General features: G+C 44.1%; 1 protein-coding gene across 4 annotated transcripts in view; it reads right to left on the bottom strand.

Annotated features, from left to right (window-relative positions):
- GTF2I (general transcription factor IIi) overlaps positions 1 to 17,289 on the bottom strand; it is a 1,434,650-nt gene that overhangs the window by 1,215,955 nt on the left and 201,406 nt on the right. For all 4 annotated transcript variants that reach the window (XM_086954596.1, XM_086954597.1, XM_086954594.1 and 1 more), the window contains exons 7-8: positions 17,056 to 17,095; positions 6,415 to 6,458 (exon numbers count right to left, since the gene is read on the bottom strand). In XM_086954596.1, the coding sequence (XP_086810722.1) occupies positions 6,415 to 6,458; positions 17,056 to 17,095 (84 nt within the window). The remainder of the gene's footprint in view (positions 1 to 6,414; positions 6,459 to 17,055; positions 17,096 to 17,289) is intronic.

The following is a 17,289-nucleotide window of genomic DNA, read 5'->3' on the forward strand; positions in this document are numbered from 1 at the left end:
TTTCTGTTTGAAGCATATGAGCTGCAGATAACACACTGTGCATAGATTGCATAGCAGTATTCTCCCTTAGCGGCGACCACCAGTATCTGTTGCAGTAGTTTGAAATAGTGTTTTGAGTACAGCCGGGCCAACACTAGCTTGTGAATGTGTGCAGTGTAGACCATGTTGCTGCTTTGCATATGTCATCTTCGGGAATGTTCCCTAAAAATGCCATGGATGCTCCTATTTTGCGAGTAGAGTGGGCTTTAGGGGGAATAGATAGTGGATGCTTTGCGATAGCGAATTTGTATACATATGACAATCCACCTTGCAATTCCACACTTTGATATGAGATTGCCTTTATGTGGTAGTGAGATGGATAAAAAAAAAAGTTGTTTTGCGAAAAGGTTTTGTTCTGTCAATATAGTAAAGAAAAACTCTTTTGTAACTCGTTCTGCTACAGTCTGTGGTTGCGAGAAGAACACTGACAACTCAACAGATTGGTTGAGGTGGATGGGAGAAATAACTTTAGGAAGGAATTTGGGATTTGTCCTAAGAACCACTTTGTTATGATGGAGTTGTAAAAATGGTTATTGAATAGTTAGTGCCTGTAGCTCACTGACACTTCTGAGAGATGTGATGGCTACAAGGAAAGCAACTTTCCATGTAAAAAATTGTAGCTCACATTTATGTAGAGGTTCAAATGGAGGACTCATTAATCTAGTGAGGACGAGGTTTAGATTCCACACTGAAGAGGGTGGTACGAGGGAGGAATTATTCTTTTGAGGCCTTCCATAAATGCTTTATTGGCAGGTACCTTGAATAATAACAAATGTTGTCTATTTTGCAGGTAAGCTGCTATGGCAGCGAGATCTGATCTAATTGATGTGTATGCTAGATTACATCTTTGAAGATGCAGCAGGTAACATATGATGTTTTGGATGGACGCATCTAGAGGATGGATTGTGTTATTGGAACAGTATATCACAAATCTTTTCCACTTGGCTGCATAGCAGGCTCTAGTGGTGGGGCGCCTAGCCTCTCTGAGAATGTTCATCCAATCAGGTGGGAGATTGAGGTAACCAAATTCTAGGACTTCAGGAGCCAGATCACTAGGTTGAGCTGTGCTGGATCTGGATGTCTGATCTCTCCATGGTTCTGTGTTAACAGTTGTGGGGAGAGGTATCGTTTTTGGTGCGGGACTACTGAAAGTTCAAGTAATGTTGTGTACCATGACTATCTGGCCCATGTTGGAGCAACTAGGATCAGTGTTAGTGACTGTTGTTGCAGCTTGCGTACCACTAATGGAATGAGTGGGAGAGGCGGAAAAGTGTGCACAAATCTGCCTGACCAATTCATCCATATTGCATTTCCTTTGGACAATGGGTGTGGATATCTGGCGCCAAAGCTTGGGCATTTTGTGTTTGAATGTGTGGCGAAGAGATCTATCTCTGGATGCCCCCGCATTTGTAAAAACGGTTGAAGGACTTGTATATGAAGTTCCCACTCGTGAATCTGTTGTGTCTGCCGAATTAACAGATCTGCCATCTGATTCTGTATTCCTGGAAGATGTTGGGCTAAACGGAATATGTTTTGAGGAATAGCCTACCTCCATATACTCTGTGGAAGTTGAGAGAGCTGCAGAGAGTGGGTTCCCTCCTGTTTTTGTAAATAATACATCGCTGTTATATTGTCCGTCCGGACTAAGACAGCTTTGCCTGATACGTGTTTCTGGAATGATTTTAATGCCAGAAAGATTGGTAGTAGCTCTAAATGATTGATGTGGAGTAGCTTTTGGTGAGGTGTCCATGTGCCCTGTATGTTGTGATGTAGTAGATGAGCTCCCCAGCGGGTGAGCAATGCGTCTGCGGTTAGCACGATTTGTGGAACTGGTTCTAGGAACTGTCGCCCTTTGGAAAGATTTTGGGTGTCTCACTACTGCAGAGAGCGATGAGTGCATCCGTCCACCAACACCAGATCTGTTAGCGGACCTTGAGCTGGATTCCACTGACATGCTAAGCATTCCTGTAAGGGGCGCATCTGGAGTCTTGCTGGAGGTACTATGAATTTTCAAGAGGCCATCATCCCTATTAGTTGCATAAACACTCAAGCTGGAAGTGAGTGCTAAGGCTGAAATTTTGTTATAAGGGCCTGCATGCTTGCTGTCCTGGCTGGATTGTTATCTGCAAGGCCTTTTGAGGTGTCTATTGCAGCACCTAGAGATTGTTGGATGTGGGACGGTTGCAGGTGAGACTTTGGGAGGCTTATTGTAAACCCTAAGTCATGAAGTAGTTGGATTATGGTTTGTGTGTGCGCTTTACACACCGAGTATGCAACTTGGCTTTTATGAGCCAGTCATCCAAGTATGGGAAGACGTGAATTTGTTGTCTTCATTAAGTGGGCTGCTACCATTGCTAGACATTTTGTGAAGACTGTGGGTGTTGTGGTGACTCGGAACGGGAGAACCTTGAACTGGTAATGCTGACCGCCCACTACAAATCGAAGATACTTCCTGTGACCAGGGTGAATAGGATTTTGGAAGTAGGCGTCCTTGAGATCTAAGGAGGCAAGGAAATCACCTTGTTCGAGTAGAGGAAGGACCTGTTGAAGAGTGACCATATGAAAATGATCTGGTTGTACGTATAGGTTTAATGGTCTGAGGTCCAAGATGGGCCTCATGGTTCAATCTTTCTTTGGAATGAGAAAATACAGGGAGTAAACTCCTGTGTTTTGATGAAGCAGAGGAACTGGTTCGGTTTCATGTTTTTGTATGAGGGAAAGCACCTCTTATGTTAGAAGCGATAAATGCTCTTTTGACATTGGATGCTCTTTGGGGGGGTTGAAGTGAGCTCCAGGCAATAACTGGATTGGATGAATTGTCTCACCCACCTGTCCGTGGCAATGGTGTTCCAGACAGGTAGGAACTGTAGCAATCTTCCCCCGACCGGAGTACAATGGTGGAGGGGGGGTGGGTGAGTGATGGGAAGTCATTGTTTGGAGGTGGAGGCAGTTCGAGTATTGGTAGTTTTGCCTCTACCTTTGCTGTTATTGCCCCTGTAGCCTCCTCTGTAATAACCTCTGGTAGAGGAGGTCTGTGTGGGACTCTTTAAGGAGGTGAAGGAGTTATCAGTGGTAAAGCGCCCGGAGACCTTCTGGTGAATTGTGCGCTATACAAAAGCATCTGACTTAAAGCCGCTTGAGGCGCCCCTATTAGAGGAGCGACAAAAGGAACTTGTGGGAGCTTGTGATTGGCAAAGCTCCCATTGATTTTGCAGTATCTGTATCTTTTTTCATCTTCTCTAACGATAAATCTACAGTAGTCCCAAATAAATATTCCTGGTCGAAGGGTTGGTTAAGTATGGCAGTTTGAACCTCGGGTTTGAACCCCGAAATACGTAGTCAAGCATGTCTAGACAAAAGAACACTGGTATTAATAGCTCGGGAAGCTGTGTCTGCAGCATCCAGAGCACATCGAATGGAAGTATTGGTTATAAGTTTACCTTCCTGGATGAGATCATTGGCCCTTGTTTTATATTGATCTGGAAGGTGTAGGAGGGTCGTCATAGTGCGTCTTATCGTACCTAGCCAGTAAGGTCTGTTTGTTGGCAATTCTCCATATGTTGGTGCTTGGGACGCTGTTCTTTTACCAGATGCATCCAACAGTTTTGACTCCTTATAAGGAGGTGGAGCATCGCCTGAGGTCTGGGAGTTATCGCTTTTCCTGGCATTGGAGACTACCAACAAATCTAAGGGAAGCTGGCCTTTAATGTACACAGTGCTGGGCTGTTCCCATGAGGCACATGGTCAGGCTGATTTGCATATGGCCATGTCTGAACTTGGGTGGTGTGGAGTGCAAAAAAACGATGGATTTAGGCCCAGATCTCTGTACTAGGGTGAATATATATATGACATTGTTCTGCATTCTGTCCAACTGTGGTTTTTGCATTTAATGTACACAGGGTCAGCTGGGGCAGACTCATTTCTTTTCCACTCTGGGGTTAATGGCTCTAGCCCTTACAGGATCTTTAAAGACTTCAGGAGCGTGTTTGATTACCTCTTTTTAACATTGGGAGAATGGAAGTGTACCTTAGAGATGGTGCAAAAGTGTTCATAAGGAATTCTTCTATAGGGTCTGTGTGCACATTCACACCATGGTATTCTGCAGCTCTGTGTATAAGCCGAGTAAATCATATAGTGTCCTCTGGAGGGGATGGTCTAGATGGGTAGATATAATCTTGTGGTGTATCAGGGACATCTGGTGTACCATAATTGTCCCATGGGTCATTTGGGGTATTAGGGTGAATAGTTTCCAGTTAAGTTTCATCATCCCCTCCGTCCCCAAAGTCGTTCTCATCCAGAGGTGGAGGAGATTGTGAGGATAATGGAGATGGGATAGGAGAGATGTGGTGTGGGGGAGGAGAAGGAATTCTTAAAGCAGAAGTAGCAATGTCTTTTCTTTAAAGGGAGTGGAGCTGGTGCAGGTTTGTCCATTTTCCTCTTGTTGGAAGGACTAACTATAAGGTGACCAGTCTTTGGATCTATTTGAAGAGTTTGGATCAGGTGTAAAAAGCTCCTCCTGTGGAGTGGCTTGATTTGGCGACGATTTTTTCAGGTCCGACTTTGCGTGGCACAAGGGGTCGATGTCAGTACTTACGACCCGCTGCCCTGGAGTGATGTCTTCGTCGTCGGCTCCGGAGGCGCTAAAGTTGCCCTCTTCGATCTGCTCCTGCTCCGGTACACTGATGCCTGCTTGGAAGATATGGTCCGGTATCGATGTCTATGATCGAGCCATAGTTCTTCGAGCTAGACGATCCCATATTGTTTTCTTGGAACGGAAAGAGGCACAAGCTGGACAGTCTTTGGCCTCGTGCTCGGGCGAAAGGAAGAGGTTACACACCGTGTGAATATCAGCGTGTGGAAACTTGGATCCACATTGAGGCACTTTTTGAAGGTAGTCCTTTCCATGAGTCAAAGGCCTGATGGCGCAGATCGGCCAGAATGCCTACATCGGCTACCGGAATCAAAGAAATTCAAGTTTGTAGAGATGCGCGTCGAATGGGAAACTCGATCGAAAACTATACCGAAGAATGGGTGAAGGATTGCGCGTCGAAAGGTAGATCAGTAACGACTCGTGGTGTTGTGCCCACTGCGTTTATGCTGGGTGATCCGGACGAAGGAGTGGCACCCACCTGACGTAGGATGGAAGGCGCAGCCGTGCGATGGGCGTCTAGAATTGTGGGTCACCTCAGAATTGATCTTGCCACTTTGTCGTTGCGGGGGGAGGCAGGTGCGGTGGCCCGGTCCAAGACAGAGCAACGTTTCACTGAGGATCTCTCCTATTCTCCTCGCGGCCGCACTCAGGGGCTGGGGAGATGCGTCAGGCGTCTCCCTCAGCTCTCGTTGTTCCTTCCAGGGCCTCTCCTGCTGTTCCTGCGCCGCAGTCCCGCTCCTTTCTCATCCATACAGCTGTCCGCCTCTCAGTTAATGTTCCCAGATTTTTTCTCACTCCCTCACGCGTGTAGCCTCCGTCTCAGGGCAAACTGCAGTGCTAACCGGACTACTATTTGTCAGAGCCTGTAGGGCAGTGCTCACAGACAAATCTGTTGTAGCTCCATCCGGTGTGTAGCACATCCGGGCCCGCCCTCTGTCTCCTAGCTTCTCGCGGCCTCCCCTCGCTGACACAGTCAGCAACTGTGCATTCCGCTATTCAGTGGCTGCGCCCACGTGATGTTCCTCTGCCAAAGTTTTAGTTCCTCCAGCCATAGTGGCCTTTTCCACAGTCCACCTTTCAGGAGCCCTCTGGTGGTCCGTCTCTCCCTGTGTAGTCACGTCCTACCGGTCCACTCAGCACTCTGCATAACAACACTGTCCCTTTAAATATAGAAGCCCAAAATGGCGGCCCGCACCTTCAAACAGCTCTCCTTTCCTCTGCCCCACTCTCTTAACGGCAGTGCAGTAGCGCTGGGCCCTTACTCAGAGCGCCACTTAGTCTCCTTGTGCCCCGATCTCACCTGCGCCATTCCGGAGTGACTTCCAAAGACAGTTCTACCAAGATAACAACAAAGTGCAAACATCCGGGCCCAACACCAGATGGCGATCTATGCACAGTGTGTGCTCTGCAGCTCATATGCCTCGAACAGTTACATGCCTGTAAATACAGTACCCAGGTGATAGTATCTTTAATGATTGAATAATTCTGGTAATTGGGATAGGAATCCCAACTTAATGACTAAGAATAATTCAAGCATATGAATGCTTGAGAAAAACAAAACACATTTCAAGCTACACAAAGGTGTAATCATAATGTATTTTCCACACTTGTGTGACTGCTCACATAGAACTGTTGCATGGATCTGTCACAAGCCAAAATTTGTAACAGCTAAATGCGCATATGGCACTAAGTGTATTTCTAACTGATATAATTGTATTACATACCTATATCATCACCTGGTTCAGTTTTTATCTTCACTGGAGCCAGCCTAATAAAAAATGAAGGAACAATTAAGAAAATGCCTGCTGAAATTATGTGCTGCTACAAAACATCTCCCACTAAAACTACATGGAAAAAGAAAACATGAAGCAGTCATATTGTATTACAGACTTACATATTTACTATTCAACCCATTCCTGCATGAATCTGTGCATTTTTAAAATAAGTAGCTTGAGAAAAATCTACAAAACAGTTCTTTTCGCTCCCTACTTTGTACTACTTAGTCAACTGTACACTAGGTTGGAAGTCAGTTTCTAGGTCATGCATGCTCACTCATTTCCCATGTTACAACAGTCTGCAAGTTACTTAGCAGGTCATTTAAATGGAGTATTAATACAGGTGCGTAGATTCCTCATGCGAGAAGCACCACAATATTTAAATTAAGTATTTTTACCCAACGAGAGTGTGGAGAACACTTGCGATGTGATCTAGAAGATGGAAAACACACCACCAAAAAGACAGACATCTTAGAGGAGGTATTGTCAAGCAACACATGGACCAAATGCCACACATGTACCCAAACCATAAGGGTTATAAGTGGATCGAAAATTGAGAGAAAGAGCATCAATTACAATAATAATGAATGAAAAAACTTTTCTTTACTACCTGTAATAAATTTCCACTCCTTAGGATTTGAAAACCTAAAAAAATCTTTCACTTTACAAACATAAATTACACATCTAAACCAGAACTAGAGTGCCTAGGTGACATTGCCCTTTGAGGACTGCAGCTACCTTTTCTCCAAAGCAATGGGACCAGCATGCAGGACACTAAGCATTTTTTTGTGGGTCATATTTAGGTCTGTGAATCTACACATGCACGGAAAGTTACTTTTAATAGTGCTTCTTCTGATGGCTATTCAGGCCTTCTGCAGTTTACCAACACACAGGACTATCCCAATGCAGACTGGATTCAGAGGATCTGATTTTTGCTTTCTGGGTATAACAGAGCTAGAGCGACCTCATGAGTGGAGCTGCATAGATTTCACAATGAAATTAACACCGAAGCACTGTAATGGTGATGCCTTTTATGATAACTGCCTTATATGGCCAAGCCAAAGATGATCAGGAATAAGTGTTCCTCACAGCCACAGAATGTAGAGTAGCTAGGAGGGCAACAGGTATTCTGTAGGAAAGTATAGCATACGTTTTCCGCCAAAGATTCTTCAGTCAACAAAAAGCCATGCACATTAAGGCAGCAATGAGAATGATGAAAATCGTTTAGCCAGAGAAAATATTGAAGCTTATCCAGTAACATTACTTGGTCACTGAGCTTCAGTATCCAATAAAGCCAACTGATGGAATGAAACCAAGACTAAAATATGGGATTCCATTCAGAGAGCAGAAGAAAGTGCTTTACCTACAGAAGAATGCTGCAATCCCAGCCAATTGGGATATAGCATAATTGGATACAGAGAACAATCCATAGCATAATGTTTTAAAATACAATTGCCTATCTTTGCACCAGCAAATTCCACAAACCTATTTATCCTACTTTAGCTTTCAGGTATGAGTAACACAATCAGAAGACTAGTTTAGGGTCCAACATAAAACTCAATCAATATTAGATAGGAGGTATAGGAAAGAGCCCCTTTTCGACATGGCCACCCCTGCCTTTAGCCTGGTATTTGATGTGCTTTTGACTGGACGTACACTGGGTCACTGCTAACCAGGTTCCCAGTGCCAGATTTCTTTCACATAACTGTACAATTGTTTTCACCCAAATAGCAATACCCTTTTTTTTTTTTAAACTTATTTTTATTATACTACTGCATTGTTAATCACAGAAATGATCCCTGAAATTCGCGGCCCCCGCTCCGCGGGACCGCTCACTTTCTGCTTTCCACGCCGGATTTCACTTGCCGAGCCTGAACTGCGAGGACTTTACCCGGAATCAAGTGCTGACATTTCACGGCCCCCGTGCACGGGCGCCGTTCACTGGGCTAAGTACTTACAAACCATCCACACCGAGGGACTGCGAGGACCAGCAGGCTTTTCCATCCACAGCTGCTGCCTCTTCCCCCGGCACTGCCTGGTAGGGCTATATATCACTTCACTTACTCCGCGACGCGGGACACGCGTGGGCGGGCGCCGGGCGAAGCCCGGGCCAAGGCGGGCCCGTTTGTGCCCGTTAGGGACTGATAGAGACTGGACTGGGCCCTCTCTCCAACCTCTGAGCTAATCAAATTTGTTAGTTTCGTCTCATAATAACATGCCTATTAATTATCTGTACTGTAGACACACATCTGCGCTCACGTCCCGGGTCCGACTAACACCATGACTACTCGAGGCTCACGGAGTAAAACGGCAGCGGGGGGGGGGAACTTACAGGCCCAATAAGCAGCTTTATAATAAGGGCAAATTCGTTTATTGACCAAGAGATTACCCATCTGGAACGTAGAGTTTCCCAAGATCTAGCCCTGGCAAAAAGATCGTCCCTGGGTCTTATCTCAGCTGCCAAAACCCCTGATAAGGCTAAGGGTAGAGGCCTTGTGCATGCTGAAATTCATAGCGTACCGACTGAGGTAGACCTATCAGTATCTCAGTTTTTAACTGATTCACAGCTAAGCCTTGCCTTGGAAAAAACCCCGGAACTTTGCCTGAATCTATCGACTGGAAACGATGCCATTGGGCAGTCCAGGGGGAGGAGGGAGGGCGCCATATCAAAGAAAAAAAAACGAAAAAAAGAAGAAGAAGAATATAGGAAAAGCTGGTGTAACACACAAAGAACCTGACAACATTAGAGAGGAATCTGACCAATTAGCACCTCCGGGTCAATCACACCCAATCAGATTTGACAAATGGGGATGTCAGCTCAATGAGTCTAGAGGCCTCTGCCATCCTTGTGGGTGATACCGACACTGACGAAGTCGAGGGGCGACTTAACTAAAATGGACAATCTACTTAAACTCCATCTTTCCCCCCTTATAGGTTAGATTGTCTTCTGTAGAGAATCAGTTATCTGAATTATGTGCACTTATTAAAATTGGACCAACTAAAATGGTACCTAAATGAATGGTTAATAAAGTTAATCAAACATCCAAGCCACAAAACAAAAATCCGGGGGGGACCCCTAAAAATATAAAAATTATACTACCCCAGCGCTGCAGTTAAAACCAAAGACCCCAGCAGTTATAGAAAATAATAAGGGAACTAGTACCAAGAACCTTACTATTCACTCTAGCCAGGAAGTAAAAACAACTGCGGCTCTGTCCCCACCTCCTACTAGAGTACGGTACAGGGTAGGAGGAGATGGCAGACCATTGTGAACTTACCGCCCAAGTCAGCTCCCTATGTGGTAGTGATGACCGGGTTTCCAGAGTTGAATGACCATAAGGAAGAAGCTCATTGGTCACTTAAAAACAAGGTCATACACTGGTTAAACAGGAATAGACCGCCCCGCCAAACCACTCTAGCAGGATCTTAACGGTCTGTAGGGTCCACTCGATAGGGAAGGAAAGGAAAACAACCCAGGGTGATTGCACTGTGATTAATTTCGAGGACCCTTATACGGTTGACCACATCTGTTCTTGGAATTTGCAAGGTGGTAATGAAGGGATTGAGACCAAAAGTCTCTCTTTCTTCTACCCCCCTAGCTGGCGGCCCGGTTTTGACCATGATGCTTATGAGGGAAATTGTCGAAGAGTAGGTACACGTGACTGGGAGGGTGATTGGGGGGAATGGAACGGTAACTTTAATTTTAATAGAGATCGAGCCTTTAGAGATCCCTGGAGAGATATTCAGACTACCAACAGATTCGATGGTCTGGAGATGGTAAACTGACTGGCCCCGGTCCCCGAGGGTAAGGTTATGGACTTAGTAGTAGCCTCCACCCCTTCATGCCCCATAGTAAATGAGGAGTTAAGATTAAGTTCGCCAGTTAAAACCTCAACCGAGACGCCCAGGATAAGTAGCCCAACTGGAAGTATGTTCCCTGTTGAGACTATGAGAGACGATGACGTTAGTTTGGTTCACACATTTAGCCCAGGTCAAACTTCAAATACTACCACGCGAGACATAGGGCCACCACAACCACATGTAACTTCATATCCAACAAGAGCAACATAACCATCAATTGTTTATCTAATGAGGGAGCTCAGTATTACCAGATCCTCTTCCTAAGGTCAGGCGAAAACCACTCAATTATCTTGATAAATTTCTACAATAACATCCCAAAGGCCGATTTACATAGGGCCTTAGAGGAATTAAATGATGCCATGTGCAGGGGACTGGGATCCGATCAGAAAGAACATTTTATCAGTATGACGGGGGACTTTAACTGCCACTTATGCATGCATAGTGATACGGAGATATGTGGTATGGTGAACCTTAGGGGTGATCCCTGTACACACTTCGAGCACTCTGTGCTCGGGAATTTATTTAATCATCTATTATATGAGTGGGACTTGGGCTTTGTAAACGAACTCTGCGATCGACTTCCAACCCACCTTTGTTGGGCAGGGGTCCCGGTCTATCATTGATTACATACTGGTCTCTACAAACCATCATCGTAGTGTACTCTCATTTAATATAGAGCACATTGCACTTAGTGACCATTATCCAATTAGCTCTAGTTTTGAAATATGGCCGAGCGGCAGAAAAGCTCCTAATGTAGTGGAAAACATTTATTCACATGGGATTTCCTTGGCTAGAACCAATGGTTACATAATTAAATGGAGCAAGGTAAATCCGATAAATGTTTTAGAGAATTTAGTAGTAGACCAGAAAGATGAATTTATGATTTGCCTAGAGGAGAATCCTAATCCCACTAATGTTATTGCAGCCTTTGATAAGATTTCAGCCCACATCAGTAACAAATTAACTGGTCCAGCACGAAAAGCGGGGCAGAGTAGAGCTGAGGGATGGTTTAATCATGAGTGCACAAAAGCACATTCTCATTTGATCCAAACCTTAAAAAAAAGTCCCTAGAAATCAGTTAGATATTAGAGCAGCTAGCGCTTCCTATAAGGATGCCTTAAAAAAACGGAGGAAGGATTTGAAGCAGTCTGCCTGGGAAGCACTAATCAAGGAGAGTGCTTTAAAACATAATACTGCATTCTAGAATGCAGTCAATGCCCCATTTTTTGTGGAAAGGAACTCTGACCAGGTAGAGATTGCTATTGAGGAAACTCTCTGGGTTAAACATTTTACTGAACTATATCAACAAGATACTCTACCTGGACTGATGAGTTCAGGAGTGGGACAGACTAGTACCGCAGAACCGGATGTATTGGATTTATTTCCCCTCAATGTAGTCTTCTCTTTAGCAGAGGTGGAATCAGCAATAGCAGAAAGCACAAATAGCAAAGCACCGGGACCAGATGGTATTCCAATTGACATCTATAAGGATAACGTCGCCCTGTGGGCACCGCTCCTGACCAATGTTTTAAACAGTTGTAACATCAAGGGCTTTCCAACTACCTGGCAGGAAGCTATTGTAGTGCCAATATTCAAAAAGGGGGATAGATACGACCCCAAATGCTATAGGCCGATCTCCCTCCTCGACTCGCTGATTAAGGTGGCAGGTAGAATTCTCTTAAACCGTCTCCAGATATGGGCTGACGAGAAAGCCGTCCTTTCCAAATTTCAGTACGGCTTCAGGTCAGGTCTTGGTACTGTCGAACAAGGCCTAAATCTGGCTTTAGTAATAGGTAAATAGCAAAGAGGAGAAACCTATGTATGACTTTTGTAGATCTTAGCTCGGCCTTCGAATGCCTGAACCATGATATTATGTGGGCTACCTTAGCAGATCTAGGTATTGATTTTAACATTCTTAACTTCCTTAAAGAGTTATACAGAGGAGCAGGGGCCAAAGTACGCTACGGGAAATCAGGCGAATGTACGTCCAAATTCCCAATTGAGAAAGGTGTCCGCCAGGGATGCATCCTGGCTCCTTTTCTTTTTAACTTATATATAAATGGGGTGGCAGACCATTTATTAATATTGGAGGTGTATTACCCGCAAATTGAAGGTGAACGTGTCCCTATTTTTCTGTATGCCGACGACGCAGTCATTATGGTTAGAACTCAAATTGGTCTCCAGAAGGCTTTAACCAGCTTCTCAGCATACATGGGAGATAGTGGCCTTAGGATTAACATAGGGAAGACCGTTACCATGTGCTCCTCGAACAAGGTAAATCTTACTTGTAACATTCACCTAGAAAAATCAAAGATAGGCTTAATTAACACCTTTTCATATTTAGGGATTGTTTTTAATAAACGGGGTACCTGGAGATCACCCATTACGACTAGGAATCTAGCTTTTTCACGGGCCATTGGTGTTTTGAAGCAGTTCGCAAATAAGCTACGGGACAGGCTAGTATGCATCCTGATTGACATATATAGGGCTAAATGTGTATCGACGGCTGTGTACGGAGCTGGTATATGGGGGGTGGCAGACTGCCACGAAATTCAAACAAAGGAAAATGGTTCTCTGCTACCTGCTCGCTGTTCCCCGATCCACTTCCACTTATGTCTGTCATAAAGATTTGTCCTTTATTTCAGATCTAATTAAAACTAGCCCTATGTTGTTGTGGCATAAGATCTGGACTTCAACAGAAACTGCTCTTAACAGGGTGATTATTGCGGACTGTATTAAACTTGAAGGGTCCAAACAGATCCAGTGGCTCTCTTATGTTCAGGAATTTTTTAGAAATATAGGGCGCCCTGAGTTTTATGATTCTCCTGCGACATTGCCTTCGATCTCCGGAAAGGCATTGAAGGAAGTTTGCCTTGCCCTTCTGGAAGATCGATGCTGGTGTTTAGAGGGGAAAAAGGCTTTTGTTATTTCTCATCAATTCTTGTTAAAAAACTCTGGGCTACAGCTTTCTATGTCACCTGACCAGACAAGCTACAGAAGAATGCTTTTAGCCCTCCTGACAACTGGAAGCTTTTTTAGGATGTTAACTTTTCATAACCCAAATGATTGGTCGTCACAATTAACCACTTGTCCGTGTGATGATTCCTCCACCCAATCAATCATACATTGCGTTTTGTTCTGCAGATTTTATGAGTGGGGGCGGAAAAGATATCTATTACCTCTTCTTAAATTCTGGAACTTGAGACAATGCAGACCAGCTTTATTAAAACTACTTACCTTGTCTGATGAAATGATTACTGCTGTATCTAGGTACTTGAAATTTGTGATTAGATGCAGATCCACTATGGTTTAATCGTAACCCTATATGAAATTTAATGACTGTTTTATTTTAGCATCCTTTGTGAAAGGGGTGTGCTGAACTCACGAATTATGTTCTGTATATACTTTTTAAAATATCAATTGTAATTGTTCCACACGATGTATTCACTTTTACCTGCTTTTATGATTTTAATGTAAAATCGAATAAAGCCATCTTTGAATTTGAATTTGATAACATTCTACATTTACTCGCAATCTGCCAATGGGCTCAACATGGATTACATTGCAATATGCGCGGTACACCAGGGTTTGCTCACCGACTCATCTTTTATGCCTACTGTCCACATTTGGAAATTACGATAACTAATTGGCAATACCTATAAGCACTTTAAGTCCCTAGTAAATGGTACCCCTGGCACCCAGGGCCAGAGAAACTAAACGGGTCAATGAGGGTTGCAGCACAAATTGTGCCACTCTTAGGAACCCCACACAAAACACATGCAAGGCTGCCATTGCAGGCTGCATGCTTTGGTGCAGACAAAAGTGAAAGGAGACATGGCACTCAGGGCTGTGTGTCATTTTATGTTAGCACTTCCTGCAATATTTGCAAGCCACCCTTCCAGCAGGCCTTCGAGGCAGGGTGCTTAAAAATTACATGTGGGATCATACCTGCATAAGAAGACATACCCCTCTGCTGGTCAGTTCCCTTACTGCCAGTGCAAGTGAACAGAAAAGTCATTTAAGAACATGTGCTAGACACTGGTGAAAACGAGTTCCCTAGCTACATGATGGCTTCACTGAAGATAGGTATGTTTGGTATCAAACATCTCATACTAATAAAACCACACTGATTCCAGTGTAGGATTTCTTAATACATGCACCCAGAGGGCACCTTAGAGGTGCCCCGTGAAATCCTACCAGTCCCTGGTGTGTTGGCCGACTGGTTTCTGCCAGCTTGCCACCAAGGAAGAGAGTCTGAGAGCGTTTGCTCTCAGGTCAGAAACAAAGCCTGCTCTGGAAAGGGTGTTAAAACCCCTCCGAAAGGATGACCTGCTGATTAGCATTCCAAGGCAGGGGAGTTTCAAAGAAGCTACTGCCTTTGAAAAGCAAGGCTGGCTCCCCTCACAGCAGAGGAAGCCAGCCCCTTATGCCCCAAGCCCTTCGGCACCTGGCCAGGAAGGAAAATTAGCTAGTCAGGTAGGCGCTGCCTCTCCTAGGCTAGTACCACCCCTAAGGTGGCCTAATCTGAGGTGGACACGACTTTTCAGAAGCAGCCATCTTTGACTTTGATTGCGCCAAAAGTGGAGTTCTCCTGCAGCTGCTGAGCCCCCAAATCCCGGGAGACCAGCCAGCACTTCACCCAGGAACAAAGGCCATCCGAGAAGTAGCAGACCTGCTTCACTGTCTCTTGCAGTGAACCTAAGACTCCTGACAGGTCTTTGTGACTGCAGAAACCAGACACCGAAAGACACTACGACATCCGTCACTCCAAGTCCAAGTCGAAGTGGGCCAACTGTGTCATTGTGGATACAGAGACTAAATTCAGCTATAACATTTAGTGAAAGTTAGGTTTTATTTCCCGAAATGGCCTTGTTTGCAAGAAGCATTAGGAACAGGGTATCAGCATAGGACTTTGCATAAATGGCATGAGCTTAGTGACAACCAAAAGTACCATCTAAAATTTCTAAATGGTTAGGAGCTTAAACTACAAGAATGAATAGGTTAAAATAACAAACCCATCACAAAGGGAAGAATCCTGTTTAGGGACTACTAGACATGAACAAGGACCTTGGCATACAACTGCACACCTTTGAAAAAATTGTAACTGGGAAAGCCAAAAAAGTACTAAAAAACAAATAAAAGTTGAAATAGCGAAAGATAATTTCAAAATATAGATACTGACGCCGTTCATATATAGAAAAGCCACAAATTGCAATCTCTTAATTAGCCAAGAAAGCAGGGAGGGGCTGTGATCAAGTACCAGTTTTATCTATTTGCAAGAAAACAGGAGGAGCATCTAGGCCGTAATAATCTCCATCACGTCCTCAAGCGAAACCAAATCCACAAGGACTAAACTAATACTCAAAGGAAGATACAGAATCAGTAAGTTCGGAACCGCAGATAAACTACCCTGAGCTATAGTGTGTTCATTTGGGTCTGTTCCAACCATGTCTAACACACTACCGGATCATGCAGTAGACCAAAACAAAGTCATGAAGTTAAGAATAGTCACTTACATTTTTGTGGGGGATCTTAATGGCCCTCCACTCAGCACTTCGCCTCTCCACTAAGAATTGATCAGAATTGATCAGAACTGGTCAGAAACCAACGCCAGTTATTGCACCTTTAATGGTTGCTTTCAGACAAAAAGACTTCCCTTTCTTAAGCATGCCAAAGTGTAGACTGCTAGAGGAGAAATGAGGCCTCTTGAACAGGAGTGTGCAGGCTCAGACTACTTCAAGCTGATGTCCTTCCACGTTTGCAAGAAAGGAGACTATATCCCTATCGTCAGCTTTGGGAATTGAAGGAGGAAAAATGCGTTGTTTTGAGGTTGAAAGTTCAGCATTCGGTGCACTGCTCTTACTCAGATGCCAAAAATACTCGTACTTTTGAAGTTAGGTTAGCAGCTTCTGCTGTTTTATTAGCAACCTCTGCCATTGCGACCGTTTTCACACATTGATAGAATTTCATTTGCATACCAGATTCATTATTTAAGACTGATACGAGAGGTTGAGTATCATAGGCTTAGGAAAACACTTCCAGGAAAAGGAAAGATTTTAATATGATCAATGTTTCCACTTTCTATCAAAGAGGGTTGGGCTAAAAGATTAGCCCTGTGAATAGCCTTGAGGTATACGAACCATTTCAGAGCAGAAAGGACTCTGGGACACAAACTGACATGTGTTAAAAAAAAAAAGATGCAAACCATTTAAGGACGGACTGGCAGATGCCAAGACCCAACATGTGTTTTGGAAAGATGAAGTGGGAGATAGCGTAAAATGCCATCAAAAGGTCTAAGAGTATATGAGCAGCAGACTCACACTGATCCAAAATAATCCTTAAACTGTCAATCAGCCGTTTCAAGGCTAAGTAGCAGGCAAACCCCCAACCGACTAGGGATCAAGTAGTGCTCTGTCTTCCAGACAGTCTTTGAGCAAACAGGTTTATCCAGGATCTTGGCTATAAAAGGCAGCAGAGATATAGGCCAGTAGTTGGCCGGCAAGTTGACGTCAATGGACGGCTGTTAGAGAAAAGTGACTACAGTGGCCTGGTTGCACTTAGAGGGGACCAAGAAAGACTTAGAGGAATTAAGTTAGTCAGACCATTGCTGGAGTACAAAGGGGCTTCAGACATAAATGTAATAGGATTTAACCAAGACTGTGTTTATTTGCAGATTCCATTTAAAATGTAATCCCAGTGCAATGACAGTTTAAAGTGCAAGATATTTACCTAGCTTGCCCTGCTGCTAATGTATTCATCGTACTGGCCCCTGCAAAAGAGAAAAGCATGGCTTCAGTAACAGCTCACAAATATTCACAATATCTTTACTAGATGCACCGTAAAGAGGCACAATGGACACTTACAAATTAAACAAGGAAATGCAAAACCCCACCATTATTGAAGTAATATATATGGCTTATTTTAAAGGTGCATTCATATGCAAGGGGTGTACCTTTAGTCTTG

The sequence above is a fragment of the Lissotriton vulgaris genome, chromosome 2_1 (assembly GCF_964263255.1).
Source record: "Lissotriton vulgaris chromosome 2_1, aLisVul1.2, whole genome shotgun sequence".
Classification (NCBI taxonomy): domain Eukaryota; kingdom Metazoa; phylum Chordata; class Amphibia; order Caudata; family Salamandridae; genus Lissotriton; species Lissotriton vulgaris.